This window comes from Lathyrus oleraceus, chromosome 1, assembly GCF_024323335.1.
Source record: "Lathyrus oleraceus cultivar Zhongwan6 chromosome 1, CAAS_Psat_ZW6_1.0, whole genome shotgun sequence".
Taxonomy (NCBI): Eukaryota; Viridiplantae; Streptophyta; class Magnoliopsida; order Fabales; family Fabaceae; genus Lathyrus; species Lathyrus oleraceus.
In genome coordinates, this window is record NC_066579.1 from 40444190 (window position 1) to 40468612 (window position 24423).

General features: G+C 37.0%; 1 protein-coding gene across 2 annotated transcripts; it reads left to right on the top strand.

Annotated features, from left to right (window-relative positions):
• Nucleotides 1-2452: 2452 nt before the first annotated feature.
• LOC127092554 (putative lipase ROG1) lies at nt 2453-22853 on the top strand. 2 transcript variants are annotated; one of them, XR_007792243.1, is made up of 10 exons: nt 2453-2899; nt 16882-16949; nt 17378-17448; nt 17589-17867; nt 19494-19657; nt 19744-19799; nt 20089-20141; nt 20283-20351; nt 21033-21130; nt 22578-22713. XR_007792243.1 is itself a non-coding variant. In XM_051031481.1 (10 exons), exons 1-10 carry the CDS (start codon nt 2604-2606, stop codon nt 22647-22649), a joined length of 1278 nt encoding a protein of 425 aa, XP_050887438.1. In that variant the 5' UTR covers nt 2454-2603; the 3' UTR covers nt 22650-22853. The 2 variants fall into 2 exon arrangements, 1 of the variants encoding a protein (XP_050887438.1); XM_051031481.1 differs by having other exon boundaries at nt 2454-2899; nt 20231-20351; nt 22578-22853.
• Nucleotides 22854-24423: the final 1570 nt, after the last annotated feature.

The following is a 24423-nucleotide window of genomic DNA, read 5'->3' on the forward strand; positions in this document are numbered from 1 at the left end:
TTTCAACTGACAAAAGATAGAGTACATAGGAACTCAATTGGCCTCAACTGACAACTAATTGAGCATTTAAGGGGATATGGGATATTACAAGATTGTCCTAAATCACCTCTCTAATCATTTCTAATGATCATACGGGTTTTATGAAGGGCATGTGTATTAAAGATTGCATATGGCATACCTCTAAAGCTATAACTTGCTGCACAAGAAAACTTATGGTGGTAACCTTGTCATAAAATTTTACATGACAAAGGCTTTTGATTCTCTTAACTGGGTTTTTTGTGTGCAGGTTCTCAAGGCTTTGGTTTCAGTGCTAAATTTAACTCTTGGATCTTAGCCATTCTTGAACCGGCTAAGATATTCATTTCATTCAAAGGCAAACTTAAAGGCTACTTTGGTTGTGATAGATAAGTGTGACAGGGTTTCCTTCTATCACATATTCTCTTGTGTATTGCATATGAAATCCTTACTAGATGCATTTTTAACTTAGTCATGCAAAATACGGTGAAGCCCATTCTCAGGCCTAAATATTTTGCAGTTCCATTTCATTGCTTATTTATAGATGATGTAATGATATGATGCAAAGGTGAAAGGAATACCATTTGAGCCCATATTAACTTTTTACTTAGGTATGTTAATGCTTTAGGTTAACATGTTAATCCAACCAAGTCCTTCATTTTATCTAGCTCTATATTTGAATTTAGACTGCACCGTATCTCTAATTAGCTTGGGTTCAGGGTTGGAACTCTTCCTTTCTCCTAACTTGGTGTACCTATTTTTAAAGGTAGGCCTAAGGCCTCTCACCTCAGGCCTATTATGGATAAGATCAAATCTAAGTCGACTACATGGAAATTGGTGAAGTCCACTATCCAGGCTATGTTGGTTCACACCTTTTCCATCAACTCCTAACCCGTGTCATTAATTCCTGAAATTGAGAAGTGTACAATAAACTTCATTTGGTTTGGAGATATCTTGAAGAGTAATCCAGTCACATTCTATTGGAATAAGGTATGTGAGACCTTTCTCCATGGTGACCTAGGCTTAAGATCTTTATCTACTCTCAATGCAACCTCCAATAACATAAATGTATCTAGTTTTCTTCACCGTGACACCTGGAACTTTTCTAAGTGTATCATTCAATTATTTCCTAACTTATCTTCCAGGTCATGTAAATAAGCCTCCATTTGGATCTTAGAGAGGATGGTTATGTTTGGCTTTAATCCACTAATGAAGAATTGTCTATGGATGATACATATGCCTTCAAATTTTTGCATTTGCCTTTTCAAAGTTGGGAAAAAACCTGTGGAATCCAGACATACCTCTTTCTAAAGCCTTCATAGTTTGGAGGTTATGCCACAACAAACTTCCCACCGATGACAATTTATGTGTTAGAGGCTGCTTTTGTTCTTATTGGTGCATTATTTTCAATTTAGAACAAGAGTCTAATCACCATCCTTCTCTTATTTTCCTGCCTTTTTGCCCGAAATCTTTTGCATTGGTTCTTAAGTCTAACAAAAGTCCCTTGGCCATCCAACATTTTTGAAGCTTCAAAGACATGTGATGAAAACTAGAGTCATTAATGCAAAGTTATCATTCAGGCATTTATCATTTCAATCATCATCACAATCTGATTTTCCCATAATCAAAGCAGATTCAATCAGAAAGTCTTGCATTGGAAGCAAGTTTTAAGCAAGGTGTAACCAGAAGTGGCTCTTGTTGGCAATCTCACGAAGAAATCTATTAACTATTCTATTCTTGAATTCACAATCATTAAGAGTTTCAAAGTCAAGCTTCATCCTCACAATGCTCCAAAAATCATTGAGGTTATTTTGTTCCCTCTAAACAAGAGGTGGATAAAGTGCAACAATGATGGATCCTTCTCCAATTCTTTGGCTTCTTATGGAGGTATCTTTAGAGATGATCAAAAGGACTTCATTTATGGTTTTTCGAATTTGGTGGAAGGTAATTCATCTCTTCAAGCTGAGTTGACTGGTGTCATCCATGCCATTGAAATAACCTTTCACTTTGGTTGGAAGAAGTTGTTGTTAGAAAAAAATTCCTCTTTGATAATTCTTGCTATTCATGATTCAAAGTTTGTGTTTTGACATCAAAGTTAGATGGCTTAACACATTGGTTAAGATCAAATTCATGTTCTTCTTCATCACCCATACCTTTCGAGAAGATAATAGATATGCATACAAATTAACACGTATCATCTCCCCTACCTTTAATTATCTTGTTTGAGATTTTATTCCTCTATTACTTACTCCTTATCTTTATCACAATAAACTAAGAATGTCTAGTTTTAGATTTGCTGGTATTTGAGAGGGTATTGGTTTGACTCCTCTCTTTCTCTCTTATTTTTGGAATATAAGAGTACTTTATAAGAAAAAAATTTAAAATTAAAATAATTTTTCCCCCTACTTTTCCACGTGCGCATTAAAACCGTGGATGTAATACTTTGACTTTGTTTCGGAGACGTTGACGAATTGATTGTCATTGCAAACTCGTGATCGCTCAACTCCCTTCAACTTCAACCTCTATCCATCTCTTCACTAAACAATAAACATCACTGTTGCGTTCAATTTTACAAAATCAACTCTTTCATGCTCGCCACGGACCCTACCGTCGCGCTCCGAATACCCGTTCGCAACCCGACCCGATCACTGTTCACCTCCACCAACACTTGCTGCTTCGATTCACGAGTAACACTATCGAGACCCAGCTTCTCCGCGGGTCCCACTCTTTCCCTCAATTCTGTCAAAATGCAACTGCTCCGCCGAACCAGTTACCGCAGTAGCCCCCGCGCCGAAATCGGCGGTGAAGAGTTCTTCAACGCTGATGCCACGGATAAACGAGCTCCGAATCACCTTGTTATTATGGTTAATGGTATAACTGGAAGGTAATGGTTTTAATACATTTTAGGGTTTCGTTTCATGATCCTCTAAATTTGCTTTCCTTTTTTGGAATATTGGAATTAGGAATAACTATAGTAGCTTTTATTACTGGGATCATTGTTTAGAATATAGTTCTCAGAATGGTTTATAGTTAAAATTTGCCTCTTCTAGTTAGTAAAATGAGAAAGTTTAAGTACATACTATAAGTTAACTACTCATGATTTGTTGTTATGTAGTGCATATAGTATCTGATGTGTATCTAGTTCATATTTAAGGATTACTTTTGTTGCAACACAAGTCAGTTAGGACGTTATTAAGCCATTGTGCAAGCTAGCTAAGTTTGTTAGGCTTAGAAACTCAACTTATATATAAGCTACATATCAGTTCATTCATTTAACTTTCTTAATTTTTGCAATTCTAATCAATCCATGTACTCCTCAAATTCAATAAGCATATACTTTCATTATTCATCAAGCTTTATTGTTCTATTCTCTTGTTCCTCAAGTTATCCCAACAATATCAACCATTAATTCATTTATGAGATATTTTATTATCTACTCATACAATTGTTATCTAATCCTAGATGGTGGAGCCGATGATGTTGCAGGATAGCACATTATTCAACTTTTTATACAAATTAAATAATTAATATTGGAATTTAATTCATATGCACTAACAACTAACGACTTTTACCCCCATTTAATTACGGCTGTTGAATCTTTTGAAATGTTTGTAGTTCATTTTAACTTCTTTTAAAATAACCCATATGAATGATTGTGATGCATCATCATGTAAATTTTTTACCATGACAGTGCGTAGCAATTAAACTCTTAATATTACGTGCTTAAAATTTATAAAAAAGAGTCTTTGGTTGATTGCGATACATTGATTAGTAATTCATAGAAGGCTTAAGGAATGATGGAATCCTAACTACTAAGGCTTAACTAACAAAAAAGATTCTCTGCATAATACGGTTATCAATCTCAACCGTCACTGTCCAAACTAATATACTAAATCAACAGTCGAAAACCTTTAATATTGATTTAGTGAATGTGTAATCTAAGTTGATCAATCTCGAATTAATGGCAAGGTTAATTACGGCATGCTATTATTATTGCAGCGAGTCCAAGTCCCTTAACTAACAACCGAGTTAGGCAAGCTGTCAGTTTTATACATAGATATCTTTGATATACTACCACAACCAACCAAATGAGATAACTGATAAGGTAGTTTGAGGGGAGGAACACAAGAGCTGGAGCAATAAGGGATTGTGGATTCAATGACTCTGACTTAGTAGATAATTTGTAATAAGCCTTTTTATTATAATTGTGTTAAGGATAGGTTAATCTATTTATGTTTTATTACATATTTTATTTGCATATATTCGAGTTATTCAAGATATGTTTGAAGGAGTATCGACTAGTGTGCGAACACAAGGTGGAGAGACAGACAATTTTCCTATTACAATAGATTTGCACCAAGATTCAACCCTAAGCCCCTATCTTTTTACTTTAATTTTGGTTGTACTCATGGAGGACATCCAAGAGGTAGCACCGAGATGCATGTTTTTTGCAAATGATATATTCCTACTTGAAAAGTCGAAGGAGGATCTAAATGAGAGTTGGAAACGAGCTTTAGAAACGTATGACTAAGTAAGACGGAATATATGGAATGTAAGTTCAGCAAAAAGAGATGCGTTTCTAACCTAGATGTGAAAGTTGGAGACCATATCATCCCACAAGTCACACAATTTAAATATCTTGAGTTTGTAATACAAAACGATGGAGAAATAGATGGGGATGTAAACCATCGAATTCAAGCTGGGTGGTTGAAATAGAAGAGGGCTTTAGGGATTTTATGTGACAGAAAGGTACTGCTTAAGTTGAAAGGAAAATTTTATCGGACTGCGGTAAGACCTACGATGTTGTATGAGATAGAATGTTGGACGTTTAAGAATCAACATGAGAACAAAGTGTAGCAGAGATGAGGATGTTGTGTTGGATGTGTGGTAAGATTAGACATGATAAGATTATGAATTACAATATTAGAGAGAGTGTTAGGGTAGAACCTATAGCCGAAAAAATGGTTGAAAATAGACTTCGGTGGTTTGGGTATGTAGAGAGAAGACCTGTAGATTCTGTGGTAAGGAGAGTTGATCAAATGGAGAGTAGTCAAATAGTTAGAGGTAGTGGAAGACCTAGAAAAATTATAAGAGAAGTTATTAAGAAAGATCTCAAGATTAACAATTTGGATAAAAGCATGGTCCTGGATAGAACATTATGGCGAAGTTGATCCATGTAACGGATCCCACCTAGTGGGATAAAACTTGGTTGTTGTTGTTGTATATTTATTGTAACCGTTGTTTTGATTTTCCTTGAACTACTTGTCGTTCTGCTATTGAGTTTTCAAAAGTTTGAAAATGTGTTTGTTTTGATTATTGATTTCAATTGTTAAATTGTTCTCGGCATGTCATCTTCCACTTTGTGTGCTTGAAGATCAAAATTGAATTATATATGAATTCGGTTGATCCTTTAACTATTGGTTCTGGCATTGATCATGCATACCTTTCGGTTGTTTCTCTCTTTTCATTGTGATTTGAATTTTTTGTTGGTTTGATTTGAATTTTTTGTTAGTTTGGTTTGATTTAGTTTGGTTTGAATTAGTTTGGTTTGGACTGATTTGGTTTGGAGATATGTTTGTTCAGCTAGTTTGGTTTGGTTTGGTTCTTGTGTCGAATGGTCCTTCTCTTCGGCTGCTACTCCTCTTTCCATTGGTTCTTTTGTTTGACTGCTCCCGTCCATATTGGTTCTTTTGTTTGGTTGCTTCTCTCTTTGTGTTCTTCTGCTTGACTGCAATTTCGTTGCTACTTTTCCTCTTTATGTTGCTTCCTTTCTTTGGCTACTTCTCTTTTGGTTGATTATGATGCTACTTTTCCTCTTTATGTTGCATCCTTTCTTTGGCTACTTCTCTTTTGGTTGATTATGATGTTAGTTATTTTGATTTGATTTTTTTTGTTTGACTTAGTTTTAGTACTTCATGTTAGTACTCTGTGAGTTTGAGGGAGAGATGTTAGATGGTATATGTAATGAGCCTTTTGTTTTAATTAGGCTAATGATATTTTAATGTATTTATATTTTATTATATATTATATATTCTCTTTGTACCTCTTATTTTTGTTGGAATTTCCGTCTTCATTGCGGTCTACCTCTAGTCGCTTAAATTACGGCATTTGACTTGTCTTCATTGCAGTTTCTAACACCTTCATTGTGTTGGGTTTAAAGGGGTGAATTTAGCCCCACATTGCTTAGAGTTATGACATGTGCAGTGTTTAAAAGTTTAGGCAACCCTCACTTTACAAGTTGGTTTTACAGGGATGAGTTAATCCAACCCACACATTCCCGCATCGTCCATGCTTTGGCCTCATTGAGGCTTGAGTGAGAGGGTGTGTGGTGAAATTTCAGTCTTAGGGATGAGTTAGACCCAACCCACACATTCTAAAATTTTTCATAAGCTATGATATTTGTGGAATAATCAATACAGAATCAAATGATTCTGTTTGTACAGCTCATTAAGGATTAGGATTAATGTAATTAATTAGCTATTATTTCCTGTTTTTTTCTGTAATTAGAATTAGCATTCATGGGAAATTAATTCCCCTGATTCTTAGGTCAGATTTCTCTTTCAAATCCTGCCTTATGCAGTCTATAAATACAGCATATGTAATTCTCATAAAACATAAGGAAATATACAATATATTTCTACATGGTATCAGAGCACGATCTGAACCATCCCTAACCTAGCGCCGCCAAACTATGGAGGATCCCAAATCTGATGAATCGTTCAAAGTGGAGACTGGATCATTTCCGACCAGTTCACACGAAGGGCTCACTCACCTCATCACATGCCATAAATTAAATGGTCAAAACTATACCCAATGGGTAAGGTCAGTCAAGATCTTCCTCGAAGGAAAAGGAAGGGAAGGCTACACAACGGGGGATTCTAAATGTCCCGAAAAAGGAGACAAACTTTCAGAAATGGAAACTTGAGAACAGCCAAGTAATGTCATGGCTGCTCAATACCATGACAAACGAAATTGGTGAAAATTTCATGTTCTATGACACTGCAAAAGAGATATGGGATGCAGTGAAGGAAACATACTCAAATGTTGACAATACATCTGTCATATTTGAGATTAAAAGCATTCTTCATGACCTTCGACAGGGAGAATCTTCTGTTACTGAGTATTTTAATATACTTAACAAACACTGGCAGCAACTCGACATATATGAAGAGGTTACATGGTGTTGTACAGAAGATCAAAAGAAATATAAGGAGCTGGTGGAAAAAGATAGGATTTACAAGTTCCTATTGGGGTTAAACAAGGACCTAGATGAAGTTCGTGGAAGGATCCTTGGAACCAAACCACTTCTCAAAATTCGAGAAGCCTTTTCAGAAGTGAGAAGGGAAGAAAGCAGGAAGAAAATCATGTTGGGAACACCTAGCTCAGTTCCGTACAGCGAAAGCTCTGCAATGGCAGCAAGAGGGAATCAGCCTCGGCCACCACAAAAGAAAACCCGCCCCTGGTGTGAACACTGCAAGAGACCAGGCCACACAAAGGAAACATGTTGGATCATACATGGAAAACCTTCGGAGACCAAAATTTTCAAAGGCAAGGAGGGAAGAGGTAACACAGCATTTAACAATCAAGAAGCTGAGGTATACTCTAACTCATCTCTTTTTAGCAAAGAACAAATGGAGGCTCTTAAAAAACTCCTTCAGCAAACCATGTTAATTGCAGAAAAAGGTGGTACTGCTGTAGTGGCTCAAAGAGGTAATTACTTACATGCTCTAAACACTAGTAAGGAAAAAATAAAATCATGGATTGTTGACTCAGGGGCTTCAGATCACATGACTGGAGATTTTACTTTGTTTAGTAGTTATTCTCCATGTCCCTATAACTATAATGTTCGAATAGCTGATGGTACACATTCTAAGGTCATGGGTAAAGGATCAATTATCATTTCACCAAATATTACACTTGACTCTGTTTTGTATGTGCCTAAACTGGATTGTAACTTGCTGTCTATTAGCAAGATCACAAGAGATTTGAAATGTGTTACTAAATTCTTCCCTAACTTGTGTGAATTTCAGACTTTGGAGTCGGGGAAGACGATTGGCAATGCTGAAGAGTGTGCTGGACTCTACCTCCTTCAAGTGAAAAAATCAGAAGAAAAACTCAAGAATAATTGTCATGTTGCAGCTGCAGTTTCAAGTGATAATAATCCTGTAATGACGTGGCACTATAGATTAGGCCACCCAAATTTCATATACTTGGAAAAAATGTTTCCCTCTTTATTCAATAAAAACAAGGAACATTTTCAGTGTGAAATTTGCCAATTGTCTAAACATACTCAAAACCTGTTATGAATAAGGACAAAGAAATTACCACAGTAAATGATGGAGAAGAACACGTGGCACATGATCCACATTTTGAGGAGCCTAGACGTGGATTGAGGACTAAATTCCCTAACAGAAAATATGCTGCAGAATTTTAATAAGTACCACAATGAGTGGCAATGATAGGGTGGGAAGAATTTAGTGGATTGATATCCTGACTCTCTCTCCTCTCTGGAAGCTTCTATGCTTTTCTGTTACTGTATTCCTCTTGCAATTGGCTTAGCCATTTTCCATCAATATAACCACTATTTCTCTGCTACTGCATTTTGATTGCACTGTCAGTACTATTTTTAATTGCATAAACAAATTGTGTGTGTACTGTTCGATTGGTTTATAACATTTGGTGCTCTCATTGAGCTCTTCAATGGCTGAGAATACACGCATGAAGAGTATGGAGAACTCCATCGCTGATATGCACAAAACGTTGCAGAAGTTTCTTGAAGATTCAGAACGCCGTCACAACGAATATATGCAATCTCGTCACCTGGATCAAGCTAGATTCGAACGGGTTGAAAATCAGCTTAGCTCCCTTCATGTGACGCAAAACTCTTCTAACAAAGCGACCCCAACTCCAACGATTCAACCGTTTCAGATGCGCAACATCAAACTCGATTTTCCGCGTTTTGATGGATCTGAGGTAATGAATTGGATCTTTAAGGCTGAACAATTCTTTGAATTTTATGCTACGCCGGATAACCACCGTCTTACCATTGCCGCCGTGCATATGGAAAAAGACGTTGTGCCTTGGTTCCAAATGATTTCTCGAAATGAGCCGTTTCAGTCTTGGGCCATGTTTACACGGGCCTTGGAAATGGAGTTCGGCCCATCTCCGTATGAATCCCCACGACCCACTCTATTCAAACTCACACAAACCACTACCGTCTCTGAATTTTACACTGCTTTCACTGCATTAGCCAACAGAGCACAAGGTTTGAGTCCTGAAGCCACCCTTGATTGTTTCATAAGTGGCCTTAAACCGGATATCAAGCGTGACGTGATTGCTCAAACACCGTCGTCGTTGTCTCGCGCCTACGCCTTGGCCAGACTCTTCGAAGACAAATACTGCCCTACACCACCACCAAAACCTAACAATTCCACCGTCAACAAGCCGTACCATTTCCCTGGCCCAAATTCCACACCTCGAAACCCCACAAATCCACCATTACTTCCTAACCCTAAACCAAACAACCCAGTGAAAAGCATTACTCGTGCCGAGATGCAAATCCGCCGCGAAAAAGGGCTTTGTTATTACTGCGATGAGAAATTTTCCATTACCCACAAATGTCCAAACCGTCATTACTTCTTATTACAAATGGAGGAGGATGACAATGACCCACCACCAGATTCCCTTGCCACCACTTTCCATGAACCACCAACAATTGGAGATTCTGAGCATCACTTGTCACTTAATGCATTGAATGGCTCTCATGGTTTGGGCACAATGCGCTTTCAAGGTCAGATTCAAGGCATTGCAGTTACAATTTTATTGGATAGTGGCAGCTCTGATAATTTTTTACAACCAAGGATTGCTCAATCCTTGCAATTGCCAGTCCAAGCTAATACACAGTTTCAAGTTATGGTTGGAAATGGGAATTCCTTGACTACGATGGGTTACATTGAAGACTTACCTATAGCTATTCAAGGAAACACATTACATATCCCTGTTTACTTATTACCTATATCTGGAGCTGATTTGGTGTTGGGAGTCCCGTGGTTAAAAACCTTAGGACCACATATTGCTGATTACAATGCTCTGTCTTTAAAATTTTATGTCAAGGATAGCTTTATTACACTTTATGGTGAGAAATCTAAGGGTCCAAGACCGGCACAGTTCCATCACATCAGGAGATTACAACATACTCATGCTATTGATGTTGCTTTTTACCTTCAGTTTGACAAGATTGTACCTAAGGATAACACTGTCAACGCTGATCCACACCCTGACATTGAAGTTATATTACAAGCATTTGTTGATGTGTTTGCTGAACCAAAAAGTCTTCCTCCAGCTAGGTTCCAAGATCATGCTATTCCGTTGGCGGCAGGTAGCAACCCAGTGAAAGTGAAACCATATCGATACCCCCATAGTCAAAAAGAACAAATTGAACTCATGGTGAAAGAGATGCTTGACCAAGGTATTATACAACCTAGCTACAGTCCTTTCTCTTCCCCTGTGTTACTAGTTAAGAAGAAAGATGGCTCATGGAGATTTTGCACGGACTATCGCGCTTTAAACTCTATCACTATCAAGGACAGTTTTCCTATCCCAACTGTGGATGAACTTTTAGATGAACTCTTTGGTGCGCAATATTTTTCTAAGTTAGACCTTAGATCCGGGTACCACCAAATACTGGTCAAGCCTGAAGATCGACATAAAACTGCCTTCCGAACACATCAAGGCCTTTATGAATGGTTGGTCATGCCCTTTGGCCTTTCGAATGCCCCTGCATCCTTCCAAAGCTTAATGAATCATGTATTCCAGGCTCAACTCCGAAAGTCCGTATTGGTATTCTTTGATGATATTCTTATATACAGTCCGACGTGGTCAGCTCATTTATCTCACTTGACTGAAGTGTTGCAGCTCCTACGCCAACATTCTCTATTTGCAAAAATGTCCAAATGTTGTTTTGGATTCAGTGAAGTGGATTATCTAGGTCATACGGTTTCTCACCAGGGCGTACAAATGGACAAATCCAAAGTACAAGCTGTATTGGATTGGCCATTGCCTAGAACGCTCAAACACTTACGAGGTTTTTTGGGTCTCTCAGGTTATTACCGCAGATTTATTCGAAATTATGCTACTATTGCTGCACCCTTGACAGCATTGTTGAAGAAAGATGCATTTGTATGGAACCAACTTGCAACTGAGGCATTTCTAGCTTTACAGAAGGCCATCACCGTGGCTCCTGTTTTGGCACTTCCGGATTTCTCTAAACCCTTCATTTTAGAGACTGATGCATCGGGTACTGGCATTGGTGCAATTCTGAGTCAGGACAAGCATCCAATTGCCTATTTCTCTAAAAAACTCAACAGCTCGATGCAACACAAGTCTGCATATGTTAGAGAACTTTACGCCGTTACTGAGGCTATGGCTAAGTTCAGACATTACATATTGGGTCATAAATTTATCATCCGCACAGATCAACAAAGCTTAAAGGCCTTAACCGACCAAACGATACAAACCCCGGAGCAACAAAAATGGCTGCATAAGTTTCTAGGATATGACTTCACTATCGAATATAAACCAGGCAAGGACAATGTAGCTGCTGATGCCTTGTCTCGGTCCTTTTGTATGGCTTTGTCGGGACCTGTCAATCCTCTGTTATCACTTATCATCACTGCAGTCAATGCTGATCCCTCTCTATCTCAGATTAAATTGCAATGTTTGCAGGGAACTTGTCAAGACCCTTTGTATCAAGTGAGACAAGACATTCTATACTGGAAGGACAGAATAATAGTGCCCAATGTGCCTAGCATTATTCAGTCAATTTTGCAAGAGTTCCATTCATCTATGTTAGGAGGACATGCTGGAATTGCACGCACCAAAGCAAGAATTGCTTCTCAGTTCACATGGCCCTCAATGTCTCGAGATATTCGCTTGTTTGTCTCTCAATGTCTAATATGTCAACAAGCTAAATACTCTACTGCTGCCCCAGCCGGCCTACTGCAACCCTTGCCTATTCCATCGCAAATTTGGGATGACGTATCCATGGACTTTATTACCGGGTTGCCACCATCCAATGGATTCACGGTTATCATGGTCGTTGTGGACAGACTTTCAAAGTATAGCCATTTTACTACTCTCAAATCTGACTTCACTAGTGTGAAAGTAGCTGAAGCATTCTTGCACAATGTGGTGAAACTCCATGGTTTTCCAAAAAGTATAGTGTCGGATCGTGACAAAGTCTTTACAAGTTCTTTTTGGAAGCAACTTTTCAAGCTAAGTGGGACTACTTTAGCTATGAGTTCAGCCTACCATCCACAATCGGACGGTCAAACTGAAGCGGTTAATAAATGTGTTGAGATGTATTTGCGATGTTTTGCTGGTCAGGTTCCTCAGAAATGGTCTAAACTACTAGATTGGGCCGAGTTTTGGTATAACTCTTCCTACCAGTGTAGTATTGGCATGACGCCCTTTAAAGCAGTTTATGGTAGGGAGCCTCCGATTCTTCTCAAATACGATACTGCTGCAGCTGATCCACCGGCCTTGCAAACGCTGCTCACTGAGAGGGATAACGCCTTACAACTTCTCAAAGCTAACTTGCACCGAGCTCAACAGGTTATGAAGAAGTATGCGGATGCTAAGCGAAGATTTGTTGAGTTTCAATTAGGGGATATGGTGTTGGTCAAACTCCAACCCTACAGACAACATTCATTGGCCTTACATCAGAACCAAAAGTTGGGACTTCGATACTTTGGACCATTCCCTATCATTCAGAAAATTGGTGCTGTAGCTTATAAAGTTTTACTTCCACCTTCTGCAAAAATCCACCCTGTGTTTCATGTTGTTAATTTGAAGTTGTGCAAAGGAGAACATCATACTCAATATTTGCCTCTACCATTACTCACTATTGAAAATGGTCCTATTTTACAACCTGAGGTAGCAGTGGATTCTAGAGTTCTATTGCAGAATGGTATTGAAGTGCCTCAAGTCTTGATTAAATGGTCTAACTTGCCTATCTCTGAAGCTACATGGGAAAATTGGAGGGAATTTTCCCATAACTATCCAAACTTTAACCTTGAGGACAAGGTTAATTTTAAAGGGGGGAGTAATGTTATGAATAAGGACAAAGAAATTACCACAGTAAATGATGGAGAAGAACACGTGGCACATGATCCACATTTTGAGGAGCCTAGACGTGGATTGAGGACTAAATTCCCTAACAGAAAATATGCTGCAGAATTTTAATAAGTACCACAATGAGTGGCAATGATAGGGTGGGAAGAATTTAGTGGATTGATATCCTGACTCTCTCTCCTCTCTGGAAGCTTCTATGCTTTTCTGTTACTGTATTCCTCTTGCAATTGGCTTAGCCATTTTCCATCAATATAACCACTATTTCTCTGCTACTGCATTTTGATTGCACTGTCAGTACTATTTTTAATTGCATAAACAAATTGTGTGTGTACTGTTCGATTGGTTTATAACAAAACCATTACTCACCCCAATCTTATAAACCCTCAAAACCTTTTTCATTAATCCATAGTGATGTATGGGGACCATCACGAGTCCACAACATTACAGGCTCGAGATGGTTTGTCACCTTTATTGATGATCACACACGTGTTACCTGGGTGTTTCTAATGAAGGAAAAATCAGAAGTAGGGAGAATATTTGAAATTTATCATAAGATGGTACAAACACAATTCCAAAGCAATATTCAGATACTTAGAACTGACAATGGCCGTGAGTATTACAACCTTGCTCTAAATTCCTATCTTCAAAAGGTTGGAATTGTTCACCAAAGCTCGTGTGTGGACACTCCCCAACAAAATGGAGTCGCGGAAAGGAAGAATAGACACCTTTTGGAAGTGACTAGATCAATCATGTTAGCCACAAATGTCCCACAACACTTTTGGGGAGAAGCTGTCCTTTCAGCAACTCACCTTATAAATCGAACACCCTCCCGTATCCTTAACTTTAAGACCCCACTCTCCACACTTCAAAACCTATTTCCAACCAGCAAAATCTTTTCCTCTATTCCATTAAAAATATTTGGATGCTCAACTTTTGTCCATAACCTCAACCCTCACCGAAGCAAATTAGACCCAAAATCCATCAAATGCATTTTTCTTGGTTACTCTCCTCACCAAAAGGGATATAGGTGTTACTCTCCCCATACCAAAAATTTTTACCACACTATGGATGTAACCTTCTTTGAAAATCAACCCTATTACACCAAAACTGGTATTCAGGGGGAGCATATAGAAAATTCAGAATACCAACTTTTGCCTCTTGAACTAACCGAACATGACAAAATCTTACCAAACCAAACCGGCAACACTCAATCAGCCGAACCTATGCCTAAACCAGCTGAAAAATTACCAGACCAGACCTCAAACATTCAGCCAAGTGAAAGGACAACAGAAGTTGTGACGGAAACAGAACCAATTATAGTTTCAACCACATCTCAACAGGATTGTGATCCAAAAACAAGCAAGTGGAAGGGTTTTTGTTATAAAAGGAAGGAGGTAGAGTCAAGCAAAGCTCCAATGCAAGGCCATGAGTCAAACCAGACTCTAGAAAATGAAGTTCCCACAGGTAATATTCTTCCTAACTCTGAACATGTTGATACAATAGATATTGATATTCCTATTGCTATGAGAAAAGGGGTTAGAACTTGCACTAAACACCCTATTGAAAAATATATCTCCTATGGAAAACTATCACAAAGTTACAGGTCCTTTGTAGCAACTGTTGACAACATAGAAATTCCAAATAATATTCAAGAAGCATTGCAGAAACCTGAATGGGCAGCAGCTGTAACAGAAGAAGTTCAAGCACTTGTAAGAAATGGCACATGGGAGATCACTGCTATACCAGAAGGGAAGAAAGCAGTAGGATGCAAGTGGATATTTTCAATTAAACACAATGCTGATGGGAGTATAAACAGGTACAAAGCTCGGTTGGTTGCAAAGGGGTTCACACAATCATATGGGGTGGATTATGAGGAGACTTTTGCACCTGTTGCGAAGCTCAAGTCTGTCCGGGTTCTACTATCTTTGGCAGCAAATCTAGATTGGCCCCTACACCAACTAGACATAAAGAATGCATTTCTAAATGGAGAGTTAGAAGAAGAGGTATATATGCAAATTCCTCTGGGACTTGAATCACCTGGAACCGCCAACATGGTTTGTCGACTTCGCAAATCTCTATATGGCCTCAAACAATCACCAAGGGCATGGTTTGATAGACTAACAAAAGTTGTCAAGCAAGATGTTTTTGTTCAATGTCAAACAGACCATACCATGTTTGTCAAGCACTCTTTGGATGGGAAGATAGCTTTGTTTATTGTCTATGTTGATGATATCGTAATTACGGGAGACGATGATCAACAAGTCAACCAGTTAAAGAAACTTCTAGCAAAAGAATTTGAAGTCAAAGACTTGGGACAGCTCAAGTATTTTCTAGGGATGGAAATTGCACGAACAAAGAATGGTATTTCAGTTTCTCAAAGGAAGTACACTCTGGATTTACTTCAAGAAACAGGTATGCTTGGATGCAAAGCTGCCAATACTCCCATAGAACAAGTAAAAAGGAGTGAAGATGTGAATGTACCAGCTAATAAAGATAGATATCAAAGTCTAGTCGGAAAACTAATCTATCTAACTCACACCAGACCAGACATTGGTTTTGCTGTAAGCATGGCTAGTCGTTATATGTCAAATCCAACTGAAACTGACATGAGAAATGTGAACAGAATTCTCCAGTACCTGAAAGGTACGCCAGGCCGAGGACTTTATTTTCAAAAGAACTCAAACAGAGGCATTGAAGTCTACACCGATTCTGATTGGGCAGGATGTTTATCTGACAGGAAATCAACTACAGGCTACTGCACATTTGTATGGGGTAATATGGTAACTTGGAGAAGCAAGAAACAATCTGTTGTGGCTAGGAGTAGCGCAGAAGCAGAATTCAGAGCTATGTCACAAGGTATTTGTGAAGGAATTTGGCTTAAGCGAATGCTAGATGAGATCAAAATTCCTACCAATCACCCCATGAAGATATTATGTGATAACAAGGCTGCTATTAGCATTGCTAAGAACCCGGTACAGCATGATAGAACAAAGCATGTGGAGATAGACCGACACTTCATCAAGGAGAAAATTGATCATGAAATTATAAGTGTTAATCATATTCCATCATGCCAGCAAACTGCAGACATTCTAACAAAAGCCCTTCCAAGGAACATATACGAGAATATCAGATCCAATCTGGGTATGATAGACATCTACCACCCAGATTGAGGGGGAGTATGGAATAATCAATACAGAATCAAATGATTCTGTTTGTACAGCTCATTAAGGATTAAGATTAATGTAATTAATTAGCTATTATTTCCTGTTTTTTTTCTGTAATTAGAATTAGCATTCATGGGAAATTAATTCCCCTGATTCTTAGGTCAGATTTCTCTTTCAAATCCTGCCTTATGCAGTCTATAAATACAGCATATGTAATTCTCATAAAACATAAGGAAATATACACTATATTTCTACAATATTCACATTATTAAAACCCTGGCCTCTTTCTTCTTCTCTATTTTGTTATATCTATTGTTAACACATTAACATTTCTTACAACTAATTATTAACATTTGCCAATAAAAAGAAGTGATTCTGGGGCAGTTTGAGTTTATAATCAAAATTCTATTATTCTATGATTATGTTAGCTGAATAATTTAGTTGAACACTTATTCAACATTATCTCATTTTTCCTTGGTGCGATGAAGTTTATTCGATATTTTGAAATAGATTATATGTGAAACATGCTTTGTTTTTCTATGGTTACAATGAAACATGCTTTCCTCTTCAGTGCTTCTGATTGGAGATATGCTGCAGAGCAGTTTGTGAAGAGGCTTCCAGATAAAGTTATTGTGCACCGTAAGCTTTCCCACTTCCTTCATAAATATAGCTGGCTACATTCCCTCTTCCTTCATAAATATAGCTGCTACATTTATACCTTAGTAGAATTTGAAATACACCATATCACTGAAATGTTAAGTTTTTTGGTTGGGTTTGTGATCTGTGTCAGTTGTTGAATTACAAATGGATAGTTTGTTCTTTGGCTGAACTCTCTCCATCTTTCTATAGATGATATAAAACATCTTTCACAAACAGAAACTTTACTGATCACATAAATTTATCAACTATTTTTTTTTTAATTTCTCAAAATATTGAATCATCTTACTCTGATATTCATCTGATTCTTGCCCTGACATTTCCAAGTCTGCCAATCTTTAACTTGTATTATCTTTTGCACTGTCTATTAAGAAAACCATCTGTTATTTTACTCGACAATTTATGGACAGGCAGTGAATGCAATTCTTCAAGATTGACGTTTGATGGTGTTGACACAATGGGCGAGAGACTGGCTGAAGAGGTACTTTGGTAATAATAATATGACCTTTTTTTCTTTGCTCATCTTAATTTTTCTTGCTTCCCTAAAATCTCATTTATAATGTTGGGTTTGCCATTACTCACTTGCATCTAAATCTTCAGTTTTATTTCGTATTTGACCAGGTACTATTGGTTACTAGACGATGGCCAGAGGTACAGAAGATATCTTTTGTCGCACATTCTTTAGGAGGCTTGGTGGCAAGATATGCAATTGGGAGACTTTATGATGATTCTTCAAAATTGGAACGCGTTGGTTCCACCAGAAACTGTTTCAATGAAGAGAAGACAGAATATTCAAAGCAGTGCCTTAAACAGAGTTATGAAGCCAAAATTGCCGGTTTAGAGCCAATGAACTTTATAACATTTGCAACACCTCATCTTGGTTCAAGAGGAAATAAACAGGTACTTTTATATTAGCTGTAGCTCAAGATTTGGTTGAGGTTGTCACTTAATTACTTAAAGTTGTTGAACAAACAAATATTAGTCATTTCAATTTTTTTAGAAGAAACGTACACATGGATATCATTTAAGTCGAAACTCACTGCAATTAGGGAAATTGTTAGGTTTGGTTATAGCTTTTGGCATTTAATTTCTGGCAATCAGTTTATACTCTATAGGCACAGCTTCAGACTGACATTTTTATTTTGAATTTGTTTTGGTTACACTTGTATCCTTTTCCCATTAGATATTTTTAGGATATTCAAAAATATCTTGTACAATAATTATATTGTGTTCGAATATCTTAGTTTATCTAGTAGGATCAATTTGTGATAGTATAATATCTTAGATCATCTTAGTTTATTTAGGGAGAAGGATTGAATAGCTCGATAAATGGCGCGATCCCTTCTTTAAATAGGAGAGGTAGTTAGCAACTGAATTTGCGCAAGAGGGCGTCAAATGCGGCCTTCCGTCAAATTGGTCTGGATGGCGAGGTTAGACTCTGTAGGAGAATTTATCTCCTTGATAGGGAAAAGGAGTCCACATGTTCAGCGCCTTACTGTTGCCTGTCACCGCTATTGGGTTTCCGTGCTTTTGGGCCGTTGTGGGCGGCCCAAAATAGTATCTAATGGCATACTATCTAGTGATTGGTCTTAGCAAACATTCAATAGTCTCCGGTAGTCCCTTAGAGCAACAAACGTCTAAATTGAGTCATCAGCATGGGTAACAAATGTATTGTCTAACTTAAGTTTGTTTTGGTAGTTTTGTCGTCTGACCATCACCATGGTTTGTGCTGCTGGAAGCAGTCACAGAACTGTTAATGTGACATGTTCCAAACACAAGGTTGTTTAAGGATAAGGACAATGTCTAGGCCAATATCATCTAGTTTAATTTTCCTGCCGTTTGTGAAAGTTGGTTATGTTTAAAAAGGAATATTTTCCTGCACTTTACTCTCTCAAGTGTAAATTACACTTGAGAGAATCCATTCCCCCAAATGTAGACACAATATGACTGACACTAAAATAAACTAAGGCAAATGGAGACAAAACAGTGAGTTAGTGGGGTCCGTTGTAGACAACATTAGTGATGATGGGTTAGGCTTGACAAGGTGCTTCAGATCCAGTGGTTGCTGGTTGGGAAGGCGGCTGATGATAGCAGGGAATTGTGAACCGAAAATGAGTTTTAAGTTCTGAGAAAGATATACACAGCGGGAGGCTGGAAACTAGAGGTGAAACACACTTTTCAGCAAATTAAATTATACTTGTATACTTGCAGGCCATAGTTCTACTATGTTCTCATGGATTAGGATTGTTTCATGTTTAGGCTTTAGATACCATGTTAAGAGAAAATGAAATGAGAAAAAGGAGGTATATGATGTAATTAATGTGCCTCAACTACTTAGTAGGCTACCTTATGTATAAATTAAACAATAAATACAAATATTTTGCAGTTATCATAATCACTTTTAATTACATAATACTATAAAACTTATAACTAACCTATTTATATTATAACACTAATATTCAAGTGCATATATTGAAATTGCAGTAAAATCTCTCATTGCTTTTCTCCATTGTTTGTTTGTTTTAGCTTCCCTTGCTTTGCGGTCTTCCTTTCCTTGAGAGAAGAGCATCCCAAACTGCACACTTAGTTGCCGGGAGATCTGGGAAGCATCTCTTCCTCATGGACAGTGATGGTGGAAAACCTCCTCTGCTCCTGCGGATGGTTGATGACTCGGACGATTTAAAATTCATGTTAGTACTATTGTATCAGTCAATTTCAACATATCATTTTATCCATTTCTGTAATATTGCCGATGTAATTGTTTGTGATGATGTAGGTCAGCTTTGCATGCATTCAAGCGCCGGGTGGCATATGCAAATGCGAATTATGATCGTATCCTTTTTTAATTTAGATATTGAATAATAACACATCTTTGATGTTTATTAAATTTCCAATATTACAAAAGCTTAAGATTTATGAACCTAGAGCAACCACATATGTCAAAGTATGAAGAGGCAGTTTTGTGTTCTTTGTAAAGAGTTTATAGACAGCTAGAAACCATGTCACCTTGGCTAATAATAAATTGGTAATTTTTCAAGTATAAATTGGCACAAAGGTGCTGATGAAACTTTCAAATAAGGAAATACTTTTACGCACAGATGATTCTTGACTTAGCTTGAAGAGATGGTTGGATGGCGTACCTCCTCGATTCGCCGTCAGCATGAACTTCCTAAGGTATTGTGCTAGTCCAATCTAATAATATTATTCTACCTTAATAATTCACCTTGCCTTCAGAGACTAAATTCTGTTTTCTTTTGTGCTAGTCCAATCTTATTGTAAATGATGAAAAATACCCACACATTGTTTATGTTGAAGGAGATAACACCAGCGGCATTTACAATACAGAGTCTTCAAATGTTGGAGGCCAAACAGCTGAATTAGAAGGTTCTTTCGTTATTTTATGATGCAAATTAATTTCATAAAATGATTTGTGTTATTTTTCTGTACTGCTCCTGCATAAATGAGACTGTACTGATACCTTGGAGCATAACTCTTCATTTGGATCCATGTCTTGAGGATCGATATGCTTTATTCTTAATTATTGATAATTAGTACAAATGTCTAATTCTTCCAGAATTAAAATAATAAAATAAGAGCAATCTTCTATTCTTTGTTTTTCATTTCCTTGTATGTTTTATGACCTTTTGCAAATTATATTGTTAAGCATAAAAAAAATTATAGCATGTAACAGTTTTCTTATTGATTTTATTAAGCAGAATAGATTTTATATATGGACCAAAATTGAAAATTTTCAATTTTAAAAGGACAAAAAACATATTATCATTTTTTTGTCCATCTCAATTGGACAAATACGTTAAACTTAGATATGTCACTTGGTATTCTCTAATTTAATTTATGCAAATATGCTAGCTGGCCCTAATTTAGAAGTTCTAATTTTCAGAAATAATGTTAAAAGTAAGGGATTGGGATCTGTTAACAACAATAGTTGCCTGACTGATATCTAATGAATTGTCTTGAACAAACTATTCAGTAGCTGATTCTTTTGATTCATAGACTACTATAAAGTCCTTATTTTTATGATATTTTAATTCTTCCTTAATGTAGAGAAGATGATAAGGGGTCTAACTAAGGTATCTTGGGAGCGTGTGGATGTCAGCTTTCAGACAAGTAAACAGCGATACGTTGCTCACAGTACAATTCAGGTATGCTTTGTTGTATCTTAAATGTTTATTACAGAATTTGTGTGATTTCCATTTGATGCAGTCTTTCCAAATGCTTTCTTCATGTTTTGTACTCGACTCATGAAAATAGATGATACTAGATATAATGTACTTTAAAATGTCGATATTCTGCTTTAGCACTCATTATTTGTGGCAACATTCAGTTTCTTCTTTTATAGAAAATCAAGTTTTGCCCAATGGTTACATAATATCCAAAAGTGGGTTTTCTATCCGTGGTGAATTTAGAAAAGTGAATTATCACAACAACTGGGGTTATTTATATTGAGTATTGTGCTCCGAGATTTTCTTGGTTAAAGGGGATAAGTCAATATACAACAATTCTAATGGTATACAAATCAATCATATCTCAACACACACAAACTCATGCCGGGGTTGGGAAACATTTTTCCCAAAAGTTAAATTAGATTTATGAGATAAAGTATTATGTTCTGTGTGACAAGGAGATAGGTCTGGGTTAGTTGACTCATACAGAAATAAATATATGGGGTATTACCGTATTAGAATGCTATATTGAAATTTAAAATCCTACGCTATGCTTGCACGGTTTGTTCATACACTACCTGGAAAATAGTGATTTCATAAAATAAATTTGTAAGAGTGATGAGGATTATTCTTGAAAGAAGAGCATTGTGCTAAATAACTAATTGAAATTTTCACGTCTTACAAATTTTTTCTAACTTGATCAATTAGGAACACTTTGAAAACATTCAAAAAGATACGAAAGTTTTAACTAAAACCCAAATACAGTTTGATACTATAAACAGGAACTGCAGATAACCAGGTCTTAAGACTAAACCTGATGATCTTAAACAATTTTGGTTTGGTAAAGCCTATAAAGTATTGCAATCTAGTAATACTCTAAATAGCACATGGAAATTTCACCTTATGCTCTAATAATTTCATAGCTGTGTGTGAGGGGATTGTGCACTCTATTGACCGTTGTTTCTGCTTGCTTCTGTTACATGGCAATAGAATACGCTTATAACTATTGATTTGATAAGATGAAATATAAAAAAACTAATTAAAAATTAAAATTGTATCTACACCGTATACATACAGGGCGCGTTAGACATCTAAAATAGTGTCAAAATATCATTTTTCATGCCAATAATAGAATTCTGCATTTTCTGGGCATTGATACATCTGACTGAAGTTCTAATATATACTTAAGATTTGGATATTTTTTTCTTGATAGAAGTTTAACCAGTTTTTGGCTTTGCATAATATATATATAGATTTTTACTTGCTCTGAATCTTCCCTCATATTTTTTTGTTTGGAGAAGAAGCCATTAAACTCGCAAGCTTCTAATAGACCCGTTTTTGCGAAACTCTAGTGCCAAATGCTTCAAAGATGCCACTTCAGATTGATGTTCATTGTTATGTTTTTCTTTTGTATGGTTGCTCTCAGGTGAAAACGTATTGGTTGAATTCAGATGGTGCTGATGTGGTTTACCATATGATAGACAACTTCCATCTTTAGCCTTTTTCTGCAAAGTTTGAGGTCAACAAATCAATGTTGGTTCAATATTTTGCTTCATCACGGATGAAGAGTTGCACATTTTATTGTGGCTATTTGAATTCATCTTTATGTATATGAAACCTACTATTTAGTGATTTATTTATAAATTATTAATGTTATTAAAAAATCTGATAAATTTTATTGTGTACATATTTTTGTATGCTGTGCACTATTGTTATTTATTTTCAAACAACTCCTATAGCACGCTTGAATTTGGCAACTTCAATCAAACTCTTAATAATTGCTCATCTATTTATGCAATGATTTTTTTGTTTGTTCTCATACAACCTAGCGTTCCAACATTTCAATAGTTCACGCAATTTCTTTATTATTTGTACTATTTTTGAGTTATACAAACTCAAATGTTCGTTATATTTCTTTCTTCTATGTAACCAATCATGTATTCAGGAATGCCATTACATTTGTTAAATTTCTCGTCTACAATGCTACATTCAAATAAAGATATGAAGATTACATTTGTTAAAATTCTCATCTACAATGCTACATTCAAATAAAGATATTAAGAGTTATTGTTGCAACCATGATTTTTCGTTGATTGATAAGTGAAAATGGTTTTGTATCACAGTATATACTACCGTTTTTTGTTGATATTTGTAAATAAATAGTGTTAGAATATTTGTATATAGAATAGTCCCACATCGACTATATCATGTAATTAGTTGTAATCTCTCTAAATATAATAAAGTCTCCGTAGTGCTTTTAAAACACACGGTTTAACCTAAATATCTCTTAGTCTTTCCTAATTCAATATGGTATCTAGAGCCTACTAAGAGACAACTTTTCGCTGTGCTTTACCCGATTGACCCACTGTGTAAAACTAAACGGATCAGCCAACTACAACATATGGGCTCGTGTTGTCGATATGTGGTTTCATGGTCAGGGATATGAAGATCACCTAACCACAAAATTGGTTGATGTTGTCGCCGCAAAACTCGCTAAATGGAAGAAAACGGATGCCTCTCTCTATACTGTGTTATGGTTTTCCATCGCACCTAACCTCCAAGCGCAGTATCAAACCTTCTCCACTTGCAATGAGGTTTGGAAAAAGGCTAAGAAAGTCTTCTCCAACGACGTTCATTGTCTATACAGCGTCATCCTCAAACTCGACACACTGAAGTTGCAAAATATGGATATGCAAGCCTATCTGAGTAAGCTTGATGCCTTGAAAGCGAGTTACGAAACTCTCATGCCTTATGCAAAAGATGCAATAGCTCATTCCGAACAACAGAGTAAATTTTTCATGGTCATGGCACTTAAGGGACTACCACCAGAACTCGAGTCCGTTCGTAATCAGATTTTATCAGGTACAATTGTTCCTAACTACGATGCAGTTAGTGAACAACTGTTGCGCTTGGCTACACCTTATGCATTTGGTCTGGTTTCCCCTCCATCTATTGTTGTTTCGACACCAGGTGACACTGCTGCCCTTGCATCTCTTGGCAACAATCAAAATCGCCTTTGAGGAGGGTCATCCAACTCCAAACCTCGTCCCAAGTGTGACCATTGTAACCGGCTTGGACATACTATCGACCGTTGCTGGAAGTTACATGGTAGACCTCCACGCCAGGTAAATGCAGCTCAAATTGATAATCCAGATACTATGCAAACTTTACCTTCTCTTCAGAGCCCTACGCCAAGCTACGAGGATTTTCTCAAGTGGTGTCAGAATAATCAGACCTCTAGTTCCACGACTTCGGTTGCACACACGGGTAAT